The sequence below is a fragment of the Symsagittifera roscoffensis genome, chromosome 8 (genome assembly GCF_963678635.1).
Source record: "Symsagittifera roscoffensis chromosome 8, txSymRosc1.1, whole genome shotgun sequence".
In the NCBI taxonomy this organism is placed as follows: Eukaryota; Metazoa; Xenacoelomorpha; order Acoela; family Convolutidae; genus Symsagittifera; species Symsagittifera roscoffensis.
Window position 1 is genome coordinate 29,927,079 of NC_087069.1, and position 19,900 is coordinate 29,946,978.

The 19,900-nt window shown below is 32.8% G+C and overlaps 1 protein-coding gene across 1 annotated transcript in view; it reads right to left on the reverse strand.

Annotated features, from left to right (window-relative positions):
- The window catches only part of LOC134853538 (uncharacterized), a 48,879-nt gene extending 29,805 nt beyond the window's left edge, over positions 1-19,074 (reverse strand). Inside the window, exons 1-2 of the mRNA XM_063869536.1 lie at positions 19,045-19,074; positions 12,524-13,075 (exon numbers count right to left, since the gene is read on the reverse strand). Coding sequence (XP_063725606.1) covers positions 12,524-13,075; positions 19,045-19,074 — 582 coding nt within the window. The remainder of the gene's footprint in view (positions 1-12,523; positions 13,076-19,044) is intronic.
- Positions 19,075-19,900: the final 826 nt, after the last annotated feature.

Below are 19,900 nucleotides of genomic sequence, written 5' to 3' on the forward strand. Positions count from 1 at the left end.
CTAAATCTTGAAAAATTGAAATTTGAATTTCTATATTTTTAAAATTGCCACTTTTTGCGATGTATATGATAAATTTCCTATCAAATGTGATTTTTAAGCCAATTTTTGGTTTCTTGAAAAACTCTGTTGATTGACTTCAATTTAATACAGAGGCATGCGTGTAAGCTAATCGGAAGTAATCAAACAAATTATCACTTTAACTATTAGTTAACACTCGAAGACTCAAATTTTAGCTTATAGTTTTTAGAGTATACGATTGATTGGTCAATAGTGTTTCAGAGCAAAAGTCGAATTTTTGGCCGTTTTTTGTCTGAATCAGTAACTGCTCATCTAAACCCCCCGTGTCCATATACGGTGCAAAGTATGTATTGATTCAACTATATTTTTGCTTTATTAATTTTGCTACCAAAGCTTTATGATACTTTTTTTCTCTCATTTTTCTTTCATTTGCTTTCATTTTTTCTACATTGCGACTTTCTGAGTAGATTTTTGATCAATGTGTTAATCAAAATTTTAGCAAATATGAAAAAATCTGTAGCAAATTATTAAGAGTTTGCTTAGATATTTTGCAATAATGAGAATCGTGACTGCTAAAATATTATTTTAAAAATCAAGCATTTTAATCATGTATTTTTTATCTTTTGTTAAATTTTTTAATACAAAATATTTCAATTGTTCTTGAATATAACTGTTGAAAGAATAAAATATTACAAGAAGACTCAATTAGTTTTTTTAATTGTTTTTAGTGTTAGGATTGTTATCATGGTACATTTCTCTTCTCTGCATTTCAAGGTATCTCAAGTCTTCCCAATAACTTTTTTAGTGGTTCTACTGTTAAGAACGCTATTTTTGATTTCAGATAAAAAAAACATACCAAGAAAACTGTCTCAACAGACAAAACTGAAAAAACAAAATTAAGGATTAATCTCATAACGATTTTTTTAACAGTTTCTTACGATAAAGAATTCATAACAACTTGCAATATAACCTACACTCAGTTACAGGAAACCACTGAGGGTTTATTTTTTTTTTAAAATTCACTATCATCAATATTTTGCAATGACTGTAAAACTGAACAAAATGTGGTGATAAATCCATTTAAAAATTTTTGAGCCTGCCGCGACATCTTTTCTTGAAAAAGATTTCGTTTCACTAAAATTTCGTTACCAAGCTTGAATTAACAAAACAAACTCCTTATAATCAACATTTTGCAATGGCTATAAAACTGAACAAAACGTGGTGTTAATTCCAAAAAAAAATAATTTTTGAGCAAGCCTTGACATCTTTTCTTTAAAAAAATTTCAATGACACTAAAACATTGTTTCCTAAGATAGACTAAAATGAAAGTTAAAGATTTAACAAAATGAGGCAAAAAAAACTCCTAATTTGAAAATGGTGCAAAAGATGGGCATCAAAGCACCAAAATCATAAATCAAAATCAAACTTATCAAGAACTTAGCCAATTTTGTTGAGATATTCAAACATGGTTTCTTCCGTTTTTTTTCAACTCTAGTCATATTAGTTTTCTACGTGCAGTCGTTTTTCGTTTCACAGAAAGATATAATCAACCGTTGCAGCGTAAAACATTGCTGAGATATTAAAATTAGATTTATCGTCATGATACATTGAATGATTACATTTTGCATTAGACAATTGGGGCACGTTTTTTTCTAATGTTTGGTTTGTGTTTTTAGTCTATCTTACATTAAGTTGGAAAAAAAATCGTTTTAAAGGTAAACAAAAAATTTTAACAGAAAAATTAGTGATCAAATACTATCAATTATTTAACAAAACAAAACCGGAAAATTTCAGGTTCGCGTCTGCAAAATACAAATTTCAACTTGTAACAAAAAGTAACTATTTGGCGTGTCAGGCATTTGGAGGTTATGATATAAAACACTTAAGGGTCTTTAAAAATTATAAGCACAGGGAAACTCACTGAGAATATTATTTGTTTCTTTTGTCCACAAAAAAATTAGTGGCATTAGTTTTTGTGAACCAGTAAATTTATACAGTTTTGACGTAACACAACAGAGTAACTTTCAATTAACTCACAAAAATGGAAAAATTAGATCAAAATAAAGAAAAAAGTTGCATTTTTATTTCAAAGCAGAGCAAACTTTGAAAAACTTCCAACTGAATACTTACGAATTCATATCATATACTCTTTCAGAAAACAAAAAACCGTTTTTTTTTATCATATATACACTTTAATGTCTTGACACCAGATGGTCTCTTCCTGCTTTAGAAAAACTTTAATTCATTTTAAATAACTTTGCAAATCAGAACCAATCCTGCGCTTTTTTACCAAGTTCGCCCGCTAACTGCAATTTCTTTATATGATGTGAAATTTTCTCATATTTGAATAGTCTGCTGCTAGTAACAAATAATCACAAGTTTCAATTCTGAACGGTATGGATAAAGACTGCACACGATAAAATTTCCTCATACAATTTGTTGTGGCTTTCTATATGCTTTGTAATTGTCACTTTATGCAGAAAACTTTGTCTTTTTAAACCAAGTAGAACTAACAAGGTAGGAGTCGCTGACTTTCCAAAATATATCCCTATAAAAAATTAAAACAGACAATTTATCGTGAATAATTCCTGCACAACACTGAGTAATAATTGAAACAAATTGAAAGCAGGGAAGATTATTGGGAAGACTTGAGGTATCTTGAAATGCAGAGAAGTAAAATGTACCATGATAACAACCCCACTAGTGAAAACAATAAAAAAAACAAAGTGAGTATTCTTATAACAATTTTTTCTTTCAACAGTTTTAAACAAGAAGAAGTGAAGTAATTTGTTTTAAAAATTGTAACGAAAGATAAAAAACTATATGAAATAACTAATGATTAACTGGCTTGTTTTTACAATTAATAATTTAGCAGTCATGAGTCTCATGTTTGCAAAATTTCTAAATGAAATCTCGTTACTTTTCAATATGCATTTTCATATTTGCAAAAAATTATTAAAAACTTGACAGAAAATTGACTCAGAAAGTCCCAATGTAAAAAATTGAGAGCAAATGAAAAAAAAATGGGAGAAAAAATTACGTTAAAGGGCTGGTAGTCATTTAAAACCATGAATTAAATTGAATTCAGACATATATTGCACCGTTTACGCCCACTGGGAGGTATAAATGTGTAGTTAACGATACACAAAAAATGGCGAAAAACTCTTTGTTTTTGACCGGAAACACTAATGACCAATCTATCGTATGTTCCAAAAACTGTAGTCTAAGAAATGAGTCTTTGCATGTTACCTAGAAATTCGATAACTGGTTTGATTTTTTCCGATGAGTTTACATGCATGCCTCTGTTTAAAATTGAAGTCAATCAATAAAAACTTTTCAGATTCAAAGTATTAGCACCAAAAAATCACACTTGACATTAAAATTAGCATAAACATCGCAAAAAGAAGCAATTGTTCAAGTTTCAGTTTTTGAAGAATTCGACCCTTATTTTTTTACGTCGTTAGCGTATTACCGAAGTACTCATCAGATAAAAAAAATTTTAGCTGATAAATTTCAACAGGTTAAAGGCTCATAAATGATTTCAAAAATATGATTTTCTGAGAAACTTAGATCATCTTTATTTTGTAAACTTTCAAAACGTTGGAACCACAAGCCCTTCAAAACAAGATGGTTTTTGGCTAATGTAACTTTTATATATTTAAAAAACCATTAACTTGCTGACGTTTTCTCAAAGCTGAGTTTCTGAACTCCGCACAAGGGCTTTGTAGTAAAATACAGGAAATGCTTTGAGTTGCGAGACACAAAGACATTTGAAAAAAAAATACAAACTTACCAACGTTTTCCATCCCAATTTCTTCTTTTTCATCAAGCCTGTAGTCAGTATTTCGGGAAAAATTTTGATTCGAGTCGTAAAAAACATTGAGGCGTGGCCGGTCGGTTTAGCGGGCAAAAGCTAACCCGACGTTGATTGTCGCTACGCTCCGCGGGAACTCCTACCGCTGGTGTAGTCATTGCTTACCAGTTTTAACAGTTTTAACATTCAGAGTTGCTGGAGCACACTGTATGGCAAATAATTTGTCGAAAAAAGAGTTAAGCATAATATTCTCTATCTGCTAAATTGAAGTTGATTTTCCTCAAAATTTTCAAAACTATTTATTTTTTTTCTATAAGAGTTAATGGAACAATCTCGTTCTCGCTTAATTAAATGATAGATTGAATCGAATTTTTTCCATGTATACTGACTGCAGGCTTGATGTAAAACAACAGTTTGATATAAAAAAAACTTTGGTAAGTTTGAAAGTTTTTCTAACATGACTTTGTGTCGTGCAGCTCAAAGCATTTCCTGTGTTCTACTACAGAGCCTTTCAGTGGAATTGAGAAACTCAGCTCTATGAAATTGCTTAGCAAACTAATGGTGATTTTAAAATAACTAAGAGTTACATTAGCCGATTAGCCAAAAATTATCTTAGTTTATCATATGTTTCTTCGAATAGCTTGTAGATGGGAAGTATTAAAAGTTGACAGTGTAAAAGTGATTCTACATTTCAGAAATTTTTTTGAGTAAACTTATACACATTTAATCTGGTAAAACTCTTCACCTAATATATTTGTTTAGTTATTTGATGAGTACTTCTCTAAAAAGCTAACGACATATGAAGCTAAGGATCTTAATCTTAAAAAATTGAAATTTGAGTTTCTTTGTTTTCAAAATTGCCACTTCTTGCGATGTATATAATAAATTTCCTATCAAATGTGATTTTTTGTGCCAATTTTTCGATTCTTGAAAAACTATGTTGATTGACTTCAATTATATACAGACGCATGCGTGTAAACTCATCGGAAGTAATCAAACAAATTACCACTCTAACTATTAGTTAACACTCGAAGACTCAAATTTTAGCTTATAGTTTTTAGAGTATACGATTGATCGTTCAATAGCATTTCCGATCAAAAGTAAAATTTTGGGCCCTTTTTTGTCTGAATCATTAACTGCTCATCTGAATCCACCGGTGTCCATATACGGTGCAATGTATGTATTGATTTAACTATATTTTTGCTTTTTTAATATGGCTACCAATCCTTTATTATACTTTTTTCTCTCATTTTTCTTTCGTTTGCTTTCATTTTTTCTACATTGCGACTTTCTGAGTAGATTTTCGATCATTGTGTTAATCAAAATTTTAGCAAATATGAAAAAATCTGTGGCAACTTATTGAGATTTTGTTTAGATATTTCGCAATATTGAGAATCGTGACTGCTAAAATATTATTTTATAAATCAAGCATTTCAATCATTAGTTTAAATCATGTATTTTGTTAAATTTTTCAATACAAATTACTTCAATTCTTCTTCTTGAGTAAAACTGTTGAAAGTATAAAATGTTCCAAGAATACTCATTTAGTTTTTTTAATTGTTTTTAGTGTTAGGATTGTTATCATGGTACATTTCTCTTCTCTGCATTTCAAGGTATCTCAAGTCTTCCCAATAACTTTTTTAGTGGTTCTACTGTTAAGAACGCTATTTTTGATTTCAGATAAAAGAAACATACCAAGAAAACTGTCTCAACAGACAAAACTGAAAAAACAAAATTAAGGATTAATCTCATAACGATTTTTTTTTAACAGTTTCTTACGATAAAGAATTCATAACAACTTGCAATATAACCTACACTCAGATACAGGAAACCACTGAGGGTTTATTTTTTTTAAAAAATTCACTATCATCAACATTTTGCAATGACTGTAAAACTGAACAAAATGTGGTGATAAATCCATTTAAAAATTTTTGAGCACGACTTGACATCTTTTCTTGAAAAAAAATTTTGTTTCACTAAAATTTCGTTACCAAGCTTCAAATAACAAAACAAACTCCTGAGAATCAACATTTTGCAATGACTATAAAACTGAACAAAATGTGGTGTTAAATCCATTAAAATAGTTTTTGAGGAAGCCTTGACATCTTTTCTTTAACAAAATTTCAATGACACTAAAACTTTCTTTCTTAAGATAGACTCAAATGAAAGTTAAAGATTTACCAAAGTGAGGCAAAAAAACTCCTAATTCGAAAATGGTGCAACAGATGGGCATCAAAGCACCATAATCATAAATCAAAATCAACCTTATCAAGAACTTAGCCAATTTTGTTGAGATATTCAAACATGGTGTCATCCGTTCTTTTTTTTCAAATCTAGTCATATTAGTTTTCTACGTGCAGTCGTTTTTCGTTTCACAGAAAGATATAATCAATCGTTGCAGCGTAAAACATTGCTGAGATTGTAAAATTAGATTTCTCGTCATGATACATTGAGTGATTACATTTTGCATTAGACAATTGGGGCACGTTTTTTTTATAATATTTGGTTTGTGTTTTTAGTCTATCTAACATTAAGTTGGAAAAAAATCGTTTTAAAGGTAAACAAAAAAATTTTAACAGAAAAATTAGTGATCAAATACTATCAGTTATTTAACAAAACAAAACCGGAAAATTTCAGGTTCGCGTCTGCAAAATACAAATTTCAACTTGTAACAAAAAGTAAATATTTGGCGTGTCAGGCAGTTGGAGGTTATGATATAAAACACTTAAGGGTCTTTAAAAATTATAAGCACAGGGAAACTCACTGAGAATATTATTTGTTTCTTTTGTCCACAAAAAAATTAGTGGAATTAGTTTTTGTGAACCAGTAAATTTATGCAGTTTTGACGTATTACAACATAGAGCATTTACTTTCAATTAATTCACAAAAATGGAAGCATCAGATCAAAATAAAGAAAAAAGTTGCATGTTTATTTCAAAACAGAGAAAACATTGAAAAACTTCCAAATGAATACTTACAAAATTAAATCATATACTCTTTCAGAAAACAAAAAAACTTTCTTTTTCTATCATTCATACACTTTAATGTCTTGACACCAGATGGTCTCTTCCTGCTTTAGAAAAACTTTGAATCATTTAAAAAAAAACTTTGCAAATCAGAAACAATCTTGCGCTTTTTTTACCAAAATCGCTTGCTAACTGCAATTTCTTTATATGATGTGAAGTTTTCTCATTTTTGAATAGTCTGTTGCTAGTAACAAATAATCACAAGTTTCAATTCTGAACGGTATGGATAAAGACTGCGCACGATAAAATTTCCTCATACAATTTGTTGTTGCTTTCTATATGCTTTGTATTTGTCACTTTTTGCAGAAACCTTTGTCTTTTTAGACCAAGCAGAACTAACAAGGTAGGAGTCGCTGACTTTCCAAAAAAGATCCCTATAAAAAATTAAAACACACAAGTTATTGTGAATAATTCCTGCACAAGACTGGGTAATAATTAAAACAAATTGAAAGCAGGGAAGATTTTTGGGAAGACTTGAGGCATCTTGAATTGCAGAAAAGTAAATTGTACCATGATAACAACCCCAATAGTGAAAACAATGAAAAAAAAAACAAAATGAATATTCACATAACAATTTTTTTCTTTCAACAGTTTTATACAAGAAGAAGTGAAGTAATTTGTTTTAAAAATTGTAAAAAAAGAAAACAAACTATATGAAATAAGTAACGATTAACTGGCTTGTTTTTAAAATTAATATTTTAGCAGTCATGATTCTCATGTTTGCAAAATTTCAAAATGAATTTTCGTTAATTTTCTAAATGCATTTTCAAATTTGCTTAAAAAAATGATTGAAACCTTGATAGAAAAGTTACTCCGAAAGTCACAATGTAAAACAAATGAGAGCAACTGAAAGAAAAATGGGAGAAAAAAGTAAAGGTTGGTAGTCATTTTAAAAGCATGAATAAAATTTAATCCATACATACATTGCACCGTATATGCCCACTGGGTGTATAAATGAGTAGTTAATCATTCACACAAAAAATGGCCAAAAACTCTTTGTTTTTGATCGGAAACACTAATGACCGATCTATTGTATGTTCTGAAAACTATAGACTAAGAAATAAGTCTTTGCGTGTTGCCTAGAAAATCGAGTGGTAACTTGTTCGATTTTTTCCGATGAGTTAACACGCATGCTTCTGTTTAAAGTTGAATGCAATCAATATAAAGTTTTCAGATTCAAAATATTAGCAGCAAAAAATCACACTTGATTTTAAAACTAGCATACACATCGCAAAAAGAAGCAATTGTGAAATAAAAAGAACTCAATTTTTAGTTTTTGAAGAATTCGACCCTTATTTTTTTTACGTCGTTAGCGTATTACCAATTTACTCATCAGATAAAAAAAACTTTAGGAGATAAATTTTAACAGGTTTGGTGCTCCTAAATGTTTTCAAGATCTCAAGAAATTAATTACCGAAAAATTTAGATTATCTTCATATTGTAAACTTTCAAAACTTTGCATCTACAAGCTCTTCAAAACAAATATGGTAAATTAAGATGGTCTTGGCTAATCAAACATTTAAATGAAACAAAAAACATTAATTTGCTGACGTTTTCACAAAGCTGAGTTTCCGAATTCCGCACAAAGACTTTGTAGTAAAACACAGGAAATGCTTTGAATACAGGAAATGCAAGACACAAAAACATAATTTGAAAAAAGTTACATAATTACCAAAGTTTTTTATCCCAATTTCTTGTTTTTCATCAAGCCTGTAGTCAGTATTTCGGGAAAAATTTTGATTCGAGTCGTAAAAAACATTGAGGCGTGGCCGGTCGGTTTAGCGGGCAAAAGCTAACCCGACGTTGATTGTCGCTACGCTCCGCGGGAACTCCTACCGCTGGTGTAGTCATTGCTTACCAGTTTTAACAGTTTTAACATTCAGAGTTGCTGGAGCAAACTGTGTGGCAAATAATTTGACGAAAAAAGAGTTAAGCATAAAAATCAGCTTAATTGTTGTTTTTTTCCTCAAAAGCTTCAAAACTATTTCTTTCTTTTTATAAGAAGGGATGAACCAATCTCGTTCTCGCTTAATTAAAAGATAGATTGAATTGAATTCTTTCCATGAATACTGACTGCAGGCTTGATGTAGACCATTAGTCAAAAACTACCTTAATTTATCACATTTTTTTTTTCGAATAGCTTGTAGATGGGAAGTATTGAAAGTTGGCAGCGTAAAAGTGATCTCTGAATTTTCAGAATTTTTTTTGAGTAAATTTATACGCATTTAACTTAGTAAAACTCTTCACCTAAAACATTTGTTCAGTTATTTGATGAATACTTCTCTGAAAAACTAACGACATAAGAAGATAAGGATTTGAATTTCTTTGGAGATTTGAATTTCTTTATTTTCAAAAATGCCACTTTTTGCGATGTAAATGATAAATTTCTTATCAAATGTGATTTTTTTGTGCTAATTTTTCGCATCTTGAAAAACTCTGTTGATTGACTTCAACTCTATACAGAGGCAGGCATAGGCATGTAAATTCATCGGAAGTAATCAAACAAATTACCACTCTAACTATTAGTTAACACTCGAAGACTCAATTTTTAGCTTATAGTTTTTAGAGTATACGATTGATCGGTCAATAGTATTTCCGATCAAAAATGAAACATTTGGCGCTTTTTGTCTGAATCAGTAACTGCTCATTTAACCCCACCACCCCCCCCCCCCCCCTCACGATTTATCAAAGTGAGGCGAAAAAACTCCTGATTTGAAAATGATGTAAAAAATTTCAAAAGACATCTTAACACCGATGCATCCATCAGACATGAAACATACAGCGCTGCATCTATTAGACATGAACAACAAATCAACATACATAACATAGAAACGCACACATAGAAACATCTATGGAAAATTTATAGTATCTAGCGATCATTTTTTGAGTTTGAAAAACAACCCCACTAACTATACACAAACACGTAGGCATGAAGACAGTTAATCGTCTACACAGTTTTCATAAATTGTAGAGACATTTATGCAAAAATCAAGCAAACATACAGGCGTGCAGGCACACATACATCATACAGGTAGGAGGTAGGATTTTTGTTTATTTAAACGGACAAACTTCACCAACTAGATACATGTAGGCTTTTTACATGCATATTTTATACGAATGTACAATTAAACGTATATAAATGCACACCAATGAGCAAGCTTCAGAAAATATTAAACAATCAAAAACATTGCATCAATACGGAAAAAAGTTCATGCTCATAACATTTCTTTGCGAGATACAGGACAAAATCAAACATTCAGAGTTATGCAAAAAAACTGATCAATTGGTTGGGTAATTGATGTTCTTATCTAACAATTTAAGTTAATTTAAGCACATACCAATAAAAAAACACTTAATTTATAATACTAACATATTGGAATCCTGCAACAGATGGGCATCAAAGCACCATAATCATAAATCAAAATCAAACTTATCAAGAACTTAGCCAATTTTGTTGAGATATTCAAACATGGTGTCATCCGTTTTTTTTCAAATCTAGTCATATTAGTTTTCTCCGTGCAATCGTTTTTAGTTTCACAGAAACATATAATCAATCGTTGCAGCGTTAAACCTTGCTGAGGTTGTAAAATTAGATCTTTCGTCATGATACATTGAGTGATTAGATTTTGCATTAGACAATTAGGGCATGTTTTTTTATAATACTTGGTTTGAAAAACTTTTAAAAAGAAAGGAAAATTTCACTGAAAATATCTTTCGTGTTTTTAGTCCATCTAACATTAAATATTGGAAAAAAATTTCATATAAGATAAACAAAATATATAACAAAAAAATCAGTGATCAATTACTATCAGTTATTTAACAAAACAAATTCGGAAAGTTTCAGGTTCGAGTCTGCAAAATACAAACTTCAACATGTAACAATAAGTAGCTATTTGGCGTGTCAGGCAGTTTGAGGTTATGTTATAAAATACTTAAGGGTCTTTAAAAATTATAAGCACAGGGAAAAAAACTGACTGAGAAAATTATTTGTTTCTTTTGTCCAGAGAAAACATTGAAAAACTTCCAACTGAATACTTACAAAATAAAATCATATACTCTTTCAGAAAATAAAAAAACTGTTTTCTTTTTCTATCATATATACACTTTAATGTCTTGACACCAGATGGTCTCTTCCTGCTTTAGAAAACCTTTGATTCATTTTAAATAACTTTGCAAATCAGAACCAATCCTGCCTTTTTTTACCAAGCTCGCCCGCTAACCGCAATTACTTTATATGATGTGAAGTTTTCTCATATTTGAATAGTCTGCTGCTAGTGACAAGTAATCACAAGCTTCACTTCTGAACGGTATGGATAAAGACTGCCCACGATAAAATTTCCTTATACAATTTGTTGTGGCTTTCTATATGCTTTGTATTTGTCACTTTATGCAGAAACCTTTGTCTTTTTAAACCAAGCAGAACTAACAAGGTAGGAGTCGCAGACTTTCCAAAATAGATCCCCTATAAAAAAATTAAAACACACAAGTTATCGTGAATAATTCCTGCACATGACTGAGTAATAAATAATACAAATTGTAAGCAATCTGATTTTCAAATTTTGCTCTTTCAGCTTCCTCAGTTTCTAAGTGGATTTAAATTTAACATTGCAAAATCCTTGTTTTATAAATATTGATGGAAACGTTGGAAAGTCAAAGACAAAAACCAACAGCAGAGACATTATGCATAATTCCACGAAAGCAAAACTCATCTAGAAATTGATTTTTGTTATGCAGATGATTGCAAGAAAAAATTTTCCCGTCTTGAGACATTAACTCCCACCCGGAGTGTAAAATGTAACGACTGTTTCGAAACATTTAGTTCAGTTGTTGATAACGGTCGAACCGCAAATATAGGCTGTTTAAAACATAATGGTAAGAAATTTTTCCTTGTACTTCCCGTTTTTTTTCCGCTACTTAGACTAACGCTAGCAGGGGTTCCGGTCTTTCGAGTGAAGAATTACAAGCAATTGGTCAAAAGCAGCTCAGACCACCTTCAATTAAAACTCGAAAAAATAATCAACCTAACTTCTATAAAGATGAGTTCGACTTCTGTTTTTTTTTGATGCGGAAAAGAAAAGCAGGAGACGATCCACTTTTTGCTCGACAATCGTCAACAGTGATCAACGTGTAAAATCAAAAAATGAATATGATGAAAAACGTCATTGCTTATCATGTTGCGCCGAGTTTTGAGTAAACCTTGTTGTACTGGAACACTGAGATGATTCGTGTCGATTACGATGATTGTGAAAAAGGATAACTTAAGAAAATAGTGGAACACATGCTCAGTTCAATCACGGTTCTTCGATGTAAGAATCTCAATTTTTGAGATAGGCAATATATATTCTCAAAGTGTTGCTTTCATTACACATGAAAATATCCAATGATGAGAGCTTTTTAGAAAACACTTCAAGGTTTTAAAATTTTTTGATTTTTCTTCTTTCGCCGGTATTTTTTGTAAACTGCACCAAATTAATCATTAAAGACTCCAAAAAACCTGAGCTTTTTATAAGGAGAAGCAGTCCTGGAAGAATAAGGAAGAACTCAAATCCTTTTTTTTTCTTCAAATGCTTCAGCAGTTTTTAGATAAGTGCTGGGGTGATTTCAGTATATTTAGACTTTAAGTGTATTTTACAGTTATCTCTCTCGAGATATCATATTTTCTTACCTTCGAAACCTCCGGGTTCTTAGCACCTGGAAACTCTGCCTTTTTGTAATTCGGCTCAATTATTCCATCCTTGGACTTTTTTCGGAACACACTGCTCTTCAGTTTAGAAAAGAATCCTGGTTGATTAGAAGCAGGTTTTTTCGAGACCAATTTTGACCCGGGTTTGACCTTCTTAGAAGTACCAGAGTTTTTGGAGCCCAGATTGGGTTTCGTTTTCTGTTTTAACAAAAGACTGCTATCCTTTTTCGGGAGCTGGGATGTATCCGGCTTGGGTTTCAAACTGCTATCCTTTTTCGGGAGCTGGGATGTATCCGGCTTGGGTTTCAAACTGCTATCCTTTTTCGGGAGCTGGGATGTATCCGGCTTGGGTTTCAAACTGCTATCCTTTTTCGGGAGCCGAGATGTATCCGGCTTGGGTTTCAAACTGCTATCCTTTTTCGGGAGCTGGGATGTATCGGGGCGCTTGTTCGGCTTTGATGGCTTCAGGTTTTGTTTGGGTCGTATGGTGGGCTGCTTTGTTAACTTTTTTGAGGTTCCTTTGCCAGCCCACTTCTATCAAGTAACATTTTCCGTTTTTTTTTCGTTTTTCATTCGTTGAGTTACAAAAGCAAAACTCAAGTTTATACTCTATACTCTATACTCTATTAGCCTAATTTCAAGCACCATTTTGGACACCAATTGCCAGAAATGTTGACAAAAAAATTATACCGCCAAGAGCAAATGATCGCAGCTACCCTAAAAGAAAGAATCAATATCTGGTTTCCAGATTCTAACAGTCTATTGCTGGCTCAAAAAGGCCAGATTTCACCCTCTGCTGTCAGTTTGTCTTATTGTAAGAAACGGCATAGTACACCAAAATTTGACAAACTGAACAATTCAGAGATTTATACAGCGCTGATTTAAATTATCCAGACAAAACGCAATTAAATTGAAATTTAAAACGCGTTTGTCTCGAATTGGGTTGACTCAATTTTTTGACAAAACTTTCTTAGTATATCAGCAAAACTAAAATGTTTCATTTTGGTTAGCAATTTTCGGGCCCAAAACTTCAACCCAAAAAAGGATCTTTTCTTAGTCAATCGAGAAATGCGCTAAAAGATCTTGCGGAGCGTAGAGTCTCCAAAGTCAAATTATTTAAGACTTGTTTTTAGATACAAAAAGTTGCTCTGTTTAGTATAAACGATCTTTTGGGTCTATCAAACAAAACTAAATGAGTTTATACAACGTTTCAGAGAATATTCTCTTTTAAAATTTTAGGCTCATTTGGATACAATTATGTTAGTGATTGATTCAGTTCTCGCGGAAATTTTGATTGACTAAAAAACGCAAATTGATTCTTTTTGGTGTAAAAAATTTGGGCTCTAATTTCACAAAGCAAATTTCTCTATTATTTGAGAAAAGCGCGTTTCGATTTTCAGGTTTAATGTTTTTTTCCAGATAAGTTAGGCACTGTAGATTTTAACAAGTTTATCGGACAAAATTAGTAATGTATCGTGTTCCGGATCCTAAGGAAGGGGTCTTTTCTAGAGGGGTTCTCCTCGCGCAAAGCAAAATCCTAACAGGTGGTTCCTTAAATTTTGTATGTCAAGGCAAGTTTACACTCCTATAGAAGAAGAACCTTACATAGGAGATCGATAAGCTTAGCTTAACAACGAGGGACACAGTACGTAAATCCTTCAAAAATTTTGAATCTTATTTATTTGTCCTGGTTCAATACTTTAACAAAACTAATTAGAGAATGTTTTTCAGAATAAAAATAGTTTGACCTAGCTTGGAATTAGAGAAGGAATTGAAATATCTTGATATGATCTAACCTAAGCTCGCCGGCAATTATGGCAGCGTAAGTTAACTATTGGCAGCAGTAACCTTTTTCTTCAACCTGTGCTAGAGTTTACCGTGAAAAAGTGGTAAACTGAAAACAGTCGCTGAGAGCAAACCTCTAATGAGAAAATTTAGCTGAAGAAAAATGTACTGAAAAAAAAACTTACGCCGATGAAAAGAGAAAAATCAGTATACAGAAAAAAAATTGAAAATGCAAATTTTAGAGTTGAAAAACCTATGAGAAATTGCAAAACACTAAAATGGTTTGAAGACTAATTTTTGGTTATAAAGAAATGTAGAAAAGTAACGATTGAAACCAAGGTAAGCTCAATTTTTGAAGATCCAGAGACAAAACTAGAGGTCCAAATTAAAATGGAAGTCCTTGTTGCTTTTTTCGAACTTATTTTTTTTGATGTGGGACGAAATAGGTAACTTCATGAACTCGAGAATTGCGCTTCCTTCCAACTCTTTGTTGTTGTTTTTTTTCAAGAAATTTGATAAGATAAGCCTTTTTTTAGAACTTGGAGTTTTCCCACATGCACAGGTTCTTGGTTTAAAAAACTGTATGTCAGGGTTTATACAGGGAAGTTTTCTTTTGATTGAACCCGAAGTCTCAGGTTTCTGAATGTAATTTTCGAAAGAACTCAAAAAGTTTGCAAAAACTTCAAAAAATTTAAAACTTTCTCCGAGGTCCAATTTTATAGTGTAAAAAATGTGAGAAGGGCCATTTATGTAGTAAAACTTCATCAAACCTGTCCGATGATTGAACTCAAAACCTCGGATATGGGTAGGAGTTTTTGAAAAAAGTCAAAAATATTCATAAAAGGACAAAAAGCCTTAAAAAAGCCTAAAAATTGTTTGAGGACAATAAGTTTTTTCGTAAAAGTATTCGGGCGTAGTTGCTAAATTGGATGAGCTTCTCTTCACTCAATTTCTCCATCGAGTCCAAAATATTAGATTTGGCAGGGTAGTTTTAAAGAACAAGAAATTTCAAAGAACGGCCAAAAAGTTAAAACTATGTCTTTTCCGAGGACAAAAAATTTTCGTGTAAGAACTTTGGACTTAGCTTTTGATGCCGGGGAGCCACCACCCGTTCTTTCTTTTGAACTTTAATTTCGAGGGAAGTTTTGGAGAAAAAAAATCAATAAGTTTGAAAAACGGTCAATATGTTTTGGCTCAGCCGTTAAATCAAGCGAACTTCTCACAACCCGTTTTTTTACCAAAATCAAAAAACTCAGGTTTGGCAAAGTAGTTTTTAAAAAAAAATCAAAAAAATTCAAAAAACTGTAAAAAGCGAGAAAACGACTTTTTTCAGATTCATTTTTTTGCTTGCAAGAAATTTGAATTTAGCGCCTCATCCGAGGAATTTAGAACAATACTTTTCTTTTCACTGAGCCTAAAATATCAGAATTTAAAACTTCAAAAGTATATTTAAAGTATCCCCCTACTCTTCCTTGCAGACTGTAGAAACTGTGGTAAGGTCAAAAGACACCAGGGGATAATGCAAGCACACATAGGGTTGAGCGGTTTTTCCATTAGTACACCTTTCTTGGAAACCTTTTGAAAATTTGACAAAGCGTCTCAAAAAATTCCACACAATTTCATGCTAGCAGTTGTTAAAAAATAGGAACTGACAAACTGAAATTTTTGAAAACATTTAGAAAAACGAATAAAACAAACCAAACGCGACAAACTTGGTGTTTTAAATAACTCGGTAGAGTTTTCGTTGAAATTTTGGAAACCTATAACCTATCTTAGTACATCGGGAAATTTTTTCTCTATGATAATACATAGAGTGCGGACCGGATACTGTTTAGCCTATATTAATACACGGGGGGTCAGTGCCCCCCTCCCCGGTCAGAATCTACCCTACATATATTACTTAGGGTGTCTTCTACTATAGGGTTGAGAACGTTCATTCGCAAAAACCTAGCATAGAGTTGCATCGAAAATTTAAGGACACACTTCCTAGGAAGGACCCCCCTTATAATCAGGCACACGATACATTACTTGTGACAACGTCTTACACTCAAAACCAATCTGACCTTGAGGCAGTGAAATGGTGTTGAAATTGCAAAAGAGTGGTCAAAATAGCTGTGAACTAAGATAGCGCGTTTTCAGAGACGTCTGCTTTTTTAAAATTACTTCATGGTTGTTTTCTTTTTCATTCATTTGCAGTTTTAGCGCTACCTCACTGTCTCAATGTCAGAAGAGGTAAAAACCTGTTCATCGTTGTTTGGCTCTTTTCCGCTGACACGGCTTTTGATATTCAATTTTAAAAACTACATGAACTTCGTTGAGACTTCATATCATACAACGTAACATTACGCGGCTCTTTTTCCTTTTCCCCCCACCTCACACGATCTTCAATGTATTAGTGTAAGGAGTGGTTTTACGAGGTTAAAAATGAAGAGCAAATATGTTTTTCGTGGCCTTATTAGTCTGTATGTAAATTTTCATAACAATCGGACAATGTGGTCAACAAAGTTACATGAAAAAATTTGTAGGTGGGGGGAAAAGGAAAAAGAGCGCATATAACCATAACATTTAAACCAACTAAAGTCAAGAATTTTCAAGTAGGTGGGTAGCAAAAAGCACTAACTTCTGATCTTGTTTAGAGCGTCAATTTTATGGTGTAACGAGGGGTTTTACAAGTTTAATTATCAAGACCAAAAATGTTTGTCATGGCCTAATTAGTTCGCATGCCAATTTTCGTACCATTCGGATAAAGTGAACAAAACTTCACTAGTAAAATTTTGCAGGTGGGGGGAAAAGGAAAAAGAGCCATGCAGAGTAACACTTATAGGTACAACAGTTAATTTGCATTGTTTTGCTCCGGTTTTTGAATATATGGGAGAAAAAAGGCTCTTTTTCCTTCCCCTAGCCCTCCCCCCACCTGCAGCTCTTCATAATTGAAACTTCTATTAACTTTGTCCGATTGTCATAAAAACTGATATGCTGATAAATTAAGCCATGACAAACACATTTGGGCTCTTTTTCCTTCCCCCACCTCACCCGAGCTTCAATATATTAGTGTAACGAGTGATTTTACGAGGTTCAGTATGAAGACCAAATATGTTTGTCATGGCCTTATTAGTCTGTACGTAAATTTTCATAACAATCGAACAATGTGGTCAACAAATTTACATGTAAAAATTTGCAGGTGTGGGGGGGGAAAGGAAAAAGAGCCCACATTTGGTCTTCATAATTAACCTTGTAATTTTGTAAAACTACTCATTAGACCATAAAATTGATGCTTGTGTGAGGTGGTGGGGGGGGGGGGGGAAGGAAAAAGAGCCAAGACCTCCTATTTTTCCAGTGGACATTGACAAGAAACGGTTAAAAACTAAAAAGTTGTTTGTCGGTTGAAGGTCGCCGTGGGCGCGCTACGCGGTTTTCCGGCGATAACCGGCCCTAATTTTTGTAAAGAGTCCTACCCTCTGTTGGCAAGCTCGTAACACGTTGGCGCGACTGCAGCGGTTACTTTTTTACCGTTTATTTGCTGTTTGAAAAATTTAACTTGTATTTTGTATGTAGCAATGGAGCGGCGTAAAAAAATCACATACAGTTTCAGCCAAAATGACACTTTTTTAATCAAAATTTTCGCCTAATTTAAAAACTATTTTTTTGCCTAATATAGTTTTAGCCTAAAATAGCAGCCCCCGGAATCTTGTAAGTTTTGATCCGGGAAAAAAAACAGAGTGTACTGAAATTTGCTTTTAATTACTTGAGAGTTGCAACTTCCTTGAGAGATGCAATCACGTTTTCTCGCTCGGTCTAAAAAACTTTGCAAAAACTGTATAAAAAGTATTATAAACTTTTCAAGGAGAGCTTTTTTAAAGTTTTTCAGGCTTTTTTTCTCAGATAAAACTAAGATTTTCTCAGATACCGGCTCTTTTCCAGTTCCCCCTTTCATTTTTTCTGAATTTCATTACATGAAAGTTTTTTCAAAATAATTCTTAATGTTATAAACTGCATTAAAACGTGTCAGCGTGAACAGCTGAACAAATTTTCACAACATTTCTAACATGAAAATTGACGTGTGAACAATTTTTGAACATCTCTTTTTGTAATTTAACAAAAGGGGCTGGAAAAGAGCCCAGATACCTATCATAGGGCAAAAACTAACATAGTAGCAACCTTATTTCGTCTTTACTTCGTATTTTTAAAAACTTTCATTTTTTGTTTTTAGTTTCTCTAGTTCCGATACTTTTTCCTCCAATTTACTCAAGAATGCAGAACAAACGTTTATCCCGTTTTGGTTGAGCAGTGAACTGAAATTAGCTTAATCTTTCTAGAAATAGTTTTTTCTAATGTTAGTTCTGAAAGAAACAAAACGCAAAATTAGATTATTTTATCTAACTTAAGCTTGGGCTCTTTTTCCTCCCCCATTGCAAATTTTAACGTATTGGTTCCCATTGTCCGATTATTGTAAGCATTGCAACAAGCACTAGTTAGTTCAGTTGATATGAGCAATTTCTTGTTAAAAAAATAACTTCAAAATGAGGAAGACCTAAAACTGGCACAATTAAAACCTGCGACTTTTTTAAGGTAATTTTTGTGTTCAATTTTGGCTCTTCTCCAGTTTCCCCCCTTTCTTTCAAACTCAATATTGAAAAGTCTATTGAACGTTGTCACAATGCAACGAAATTAGGCGTGGTGAACAAATCGACAATTTTGAACAGATTTGTTCTTCATACTTTACAGGGTAACTTCACGCATTTAGCCATAATAACACGTAAAACAAACATAAAACTCGGTTTTGTGAAAGGGGGGATGTAGTGCGGTGCTGTTTAAATGTGTTGTTCAATGACGTCATTCTATTTTAGGCTGTTAATCTACTATTGGCTCTCAAGGTCGCTATCGACCTGTCAATCCACGGTCTAATTTTAAACAAGCTTATTCAATCACTCTTTTTCAATTTATGAAAGATTTAAGTTGAAGTATCTAATTTTCATGACATTGTTTACAACTTATCTATTATATAAAACAAGATGAATTAAATCTTGTACAGATCTTTTTATTCCTTAAGAAATCACATGGCTCAGCCAGCAGTTCCGATCTCAGATGACCGGACTGACCTGTTAGGTGTTCCTGTATTACGGCACAAACAAACATCGGATCCACCTAGTAGCTGGGAATCCTGGATAGGCCAGTTCAATTTGGCAATCACCTTGAGAGAAAGGTGTGATCCTCGTAAGCTACTAAAACCACAAGGTGTGGTACACGATGATCCTGTTCCGAAACCAGAGGCGGTGGGGATAGATGAAGGCGCAGTGGCAGTAGCGAATCGTATTGCAAGAAATGATGCAACTGCCCGCAGAGCGGCTGAGATGAATGAGGAACGTCGGGTGAAATGCCCCAGAGTAGCACCAGGTGTGTATTTTTACGAAGTCGAGCAGCGAATTAAATCTCGTTTAATCTTTTCTCTTGGCTAGGAAGGAAGGAAAAGATTCCTCCAGAGTTATCCGCCAGCGGACCTCAGTGCAATATCGATTCAAGAATTTCATCAATTCTGTGTTCTTCTCTTCAGAAAGGAAAAAAAATACATAATCG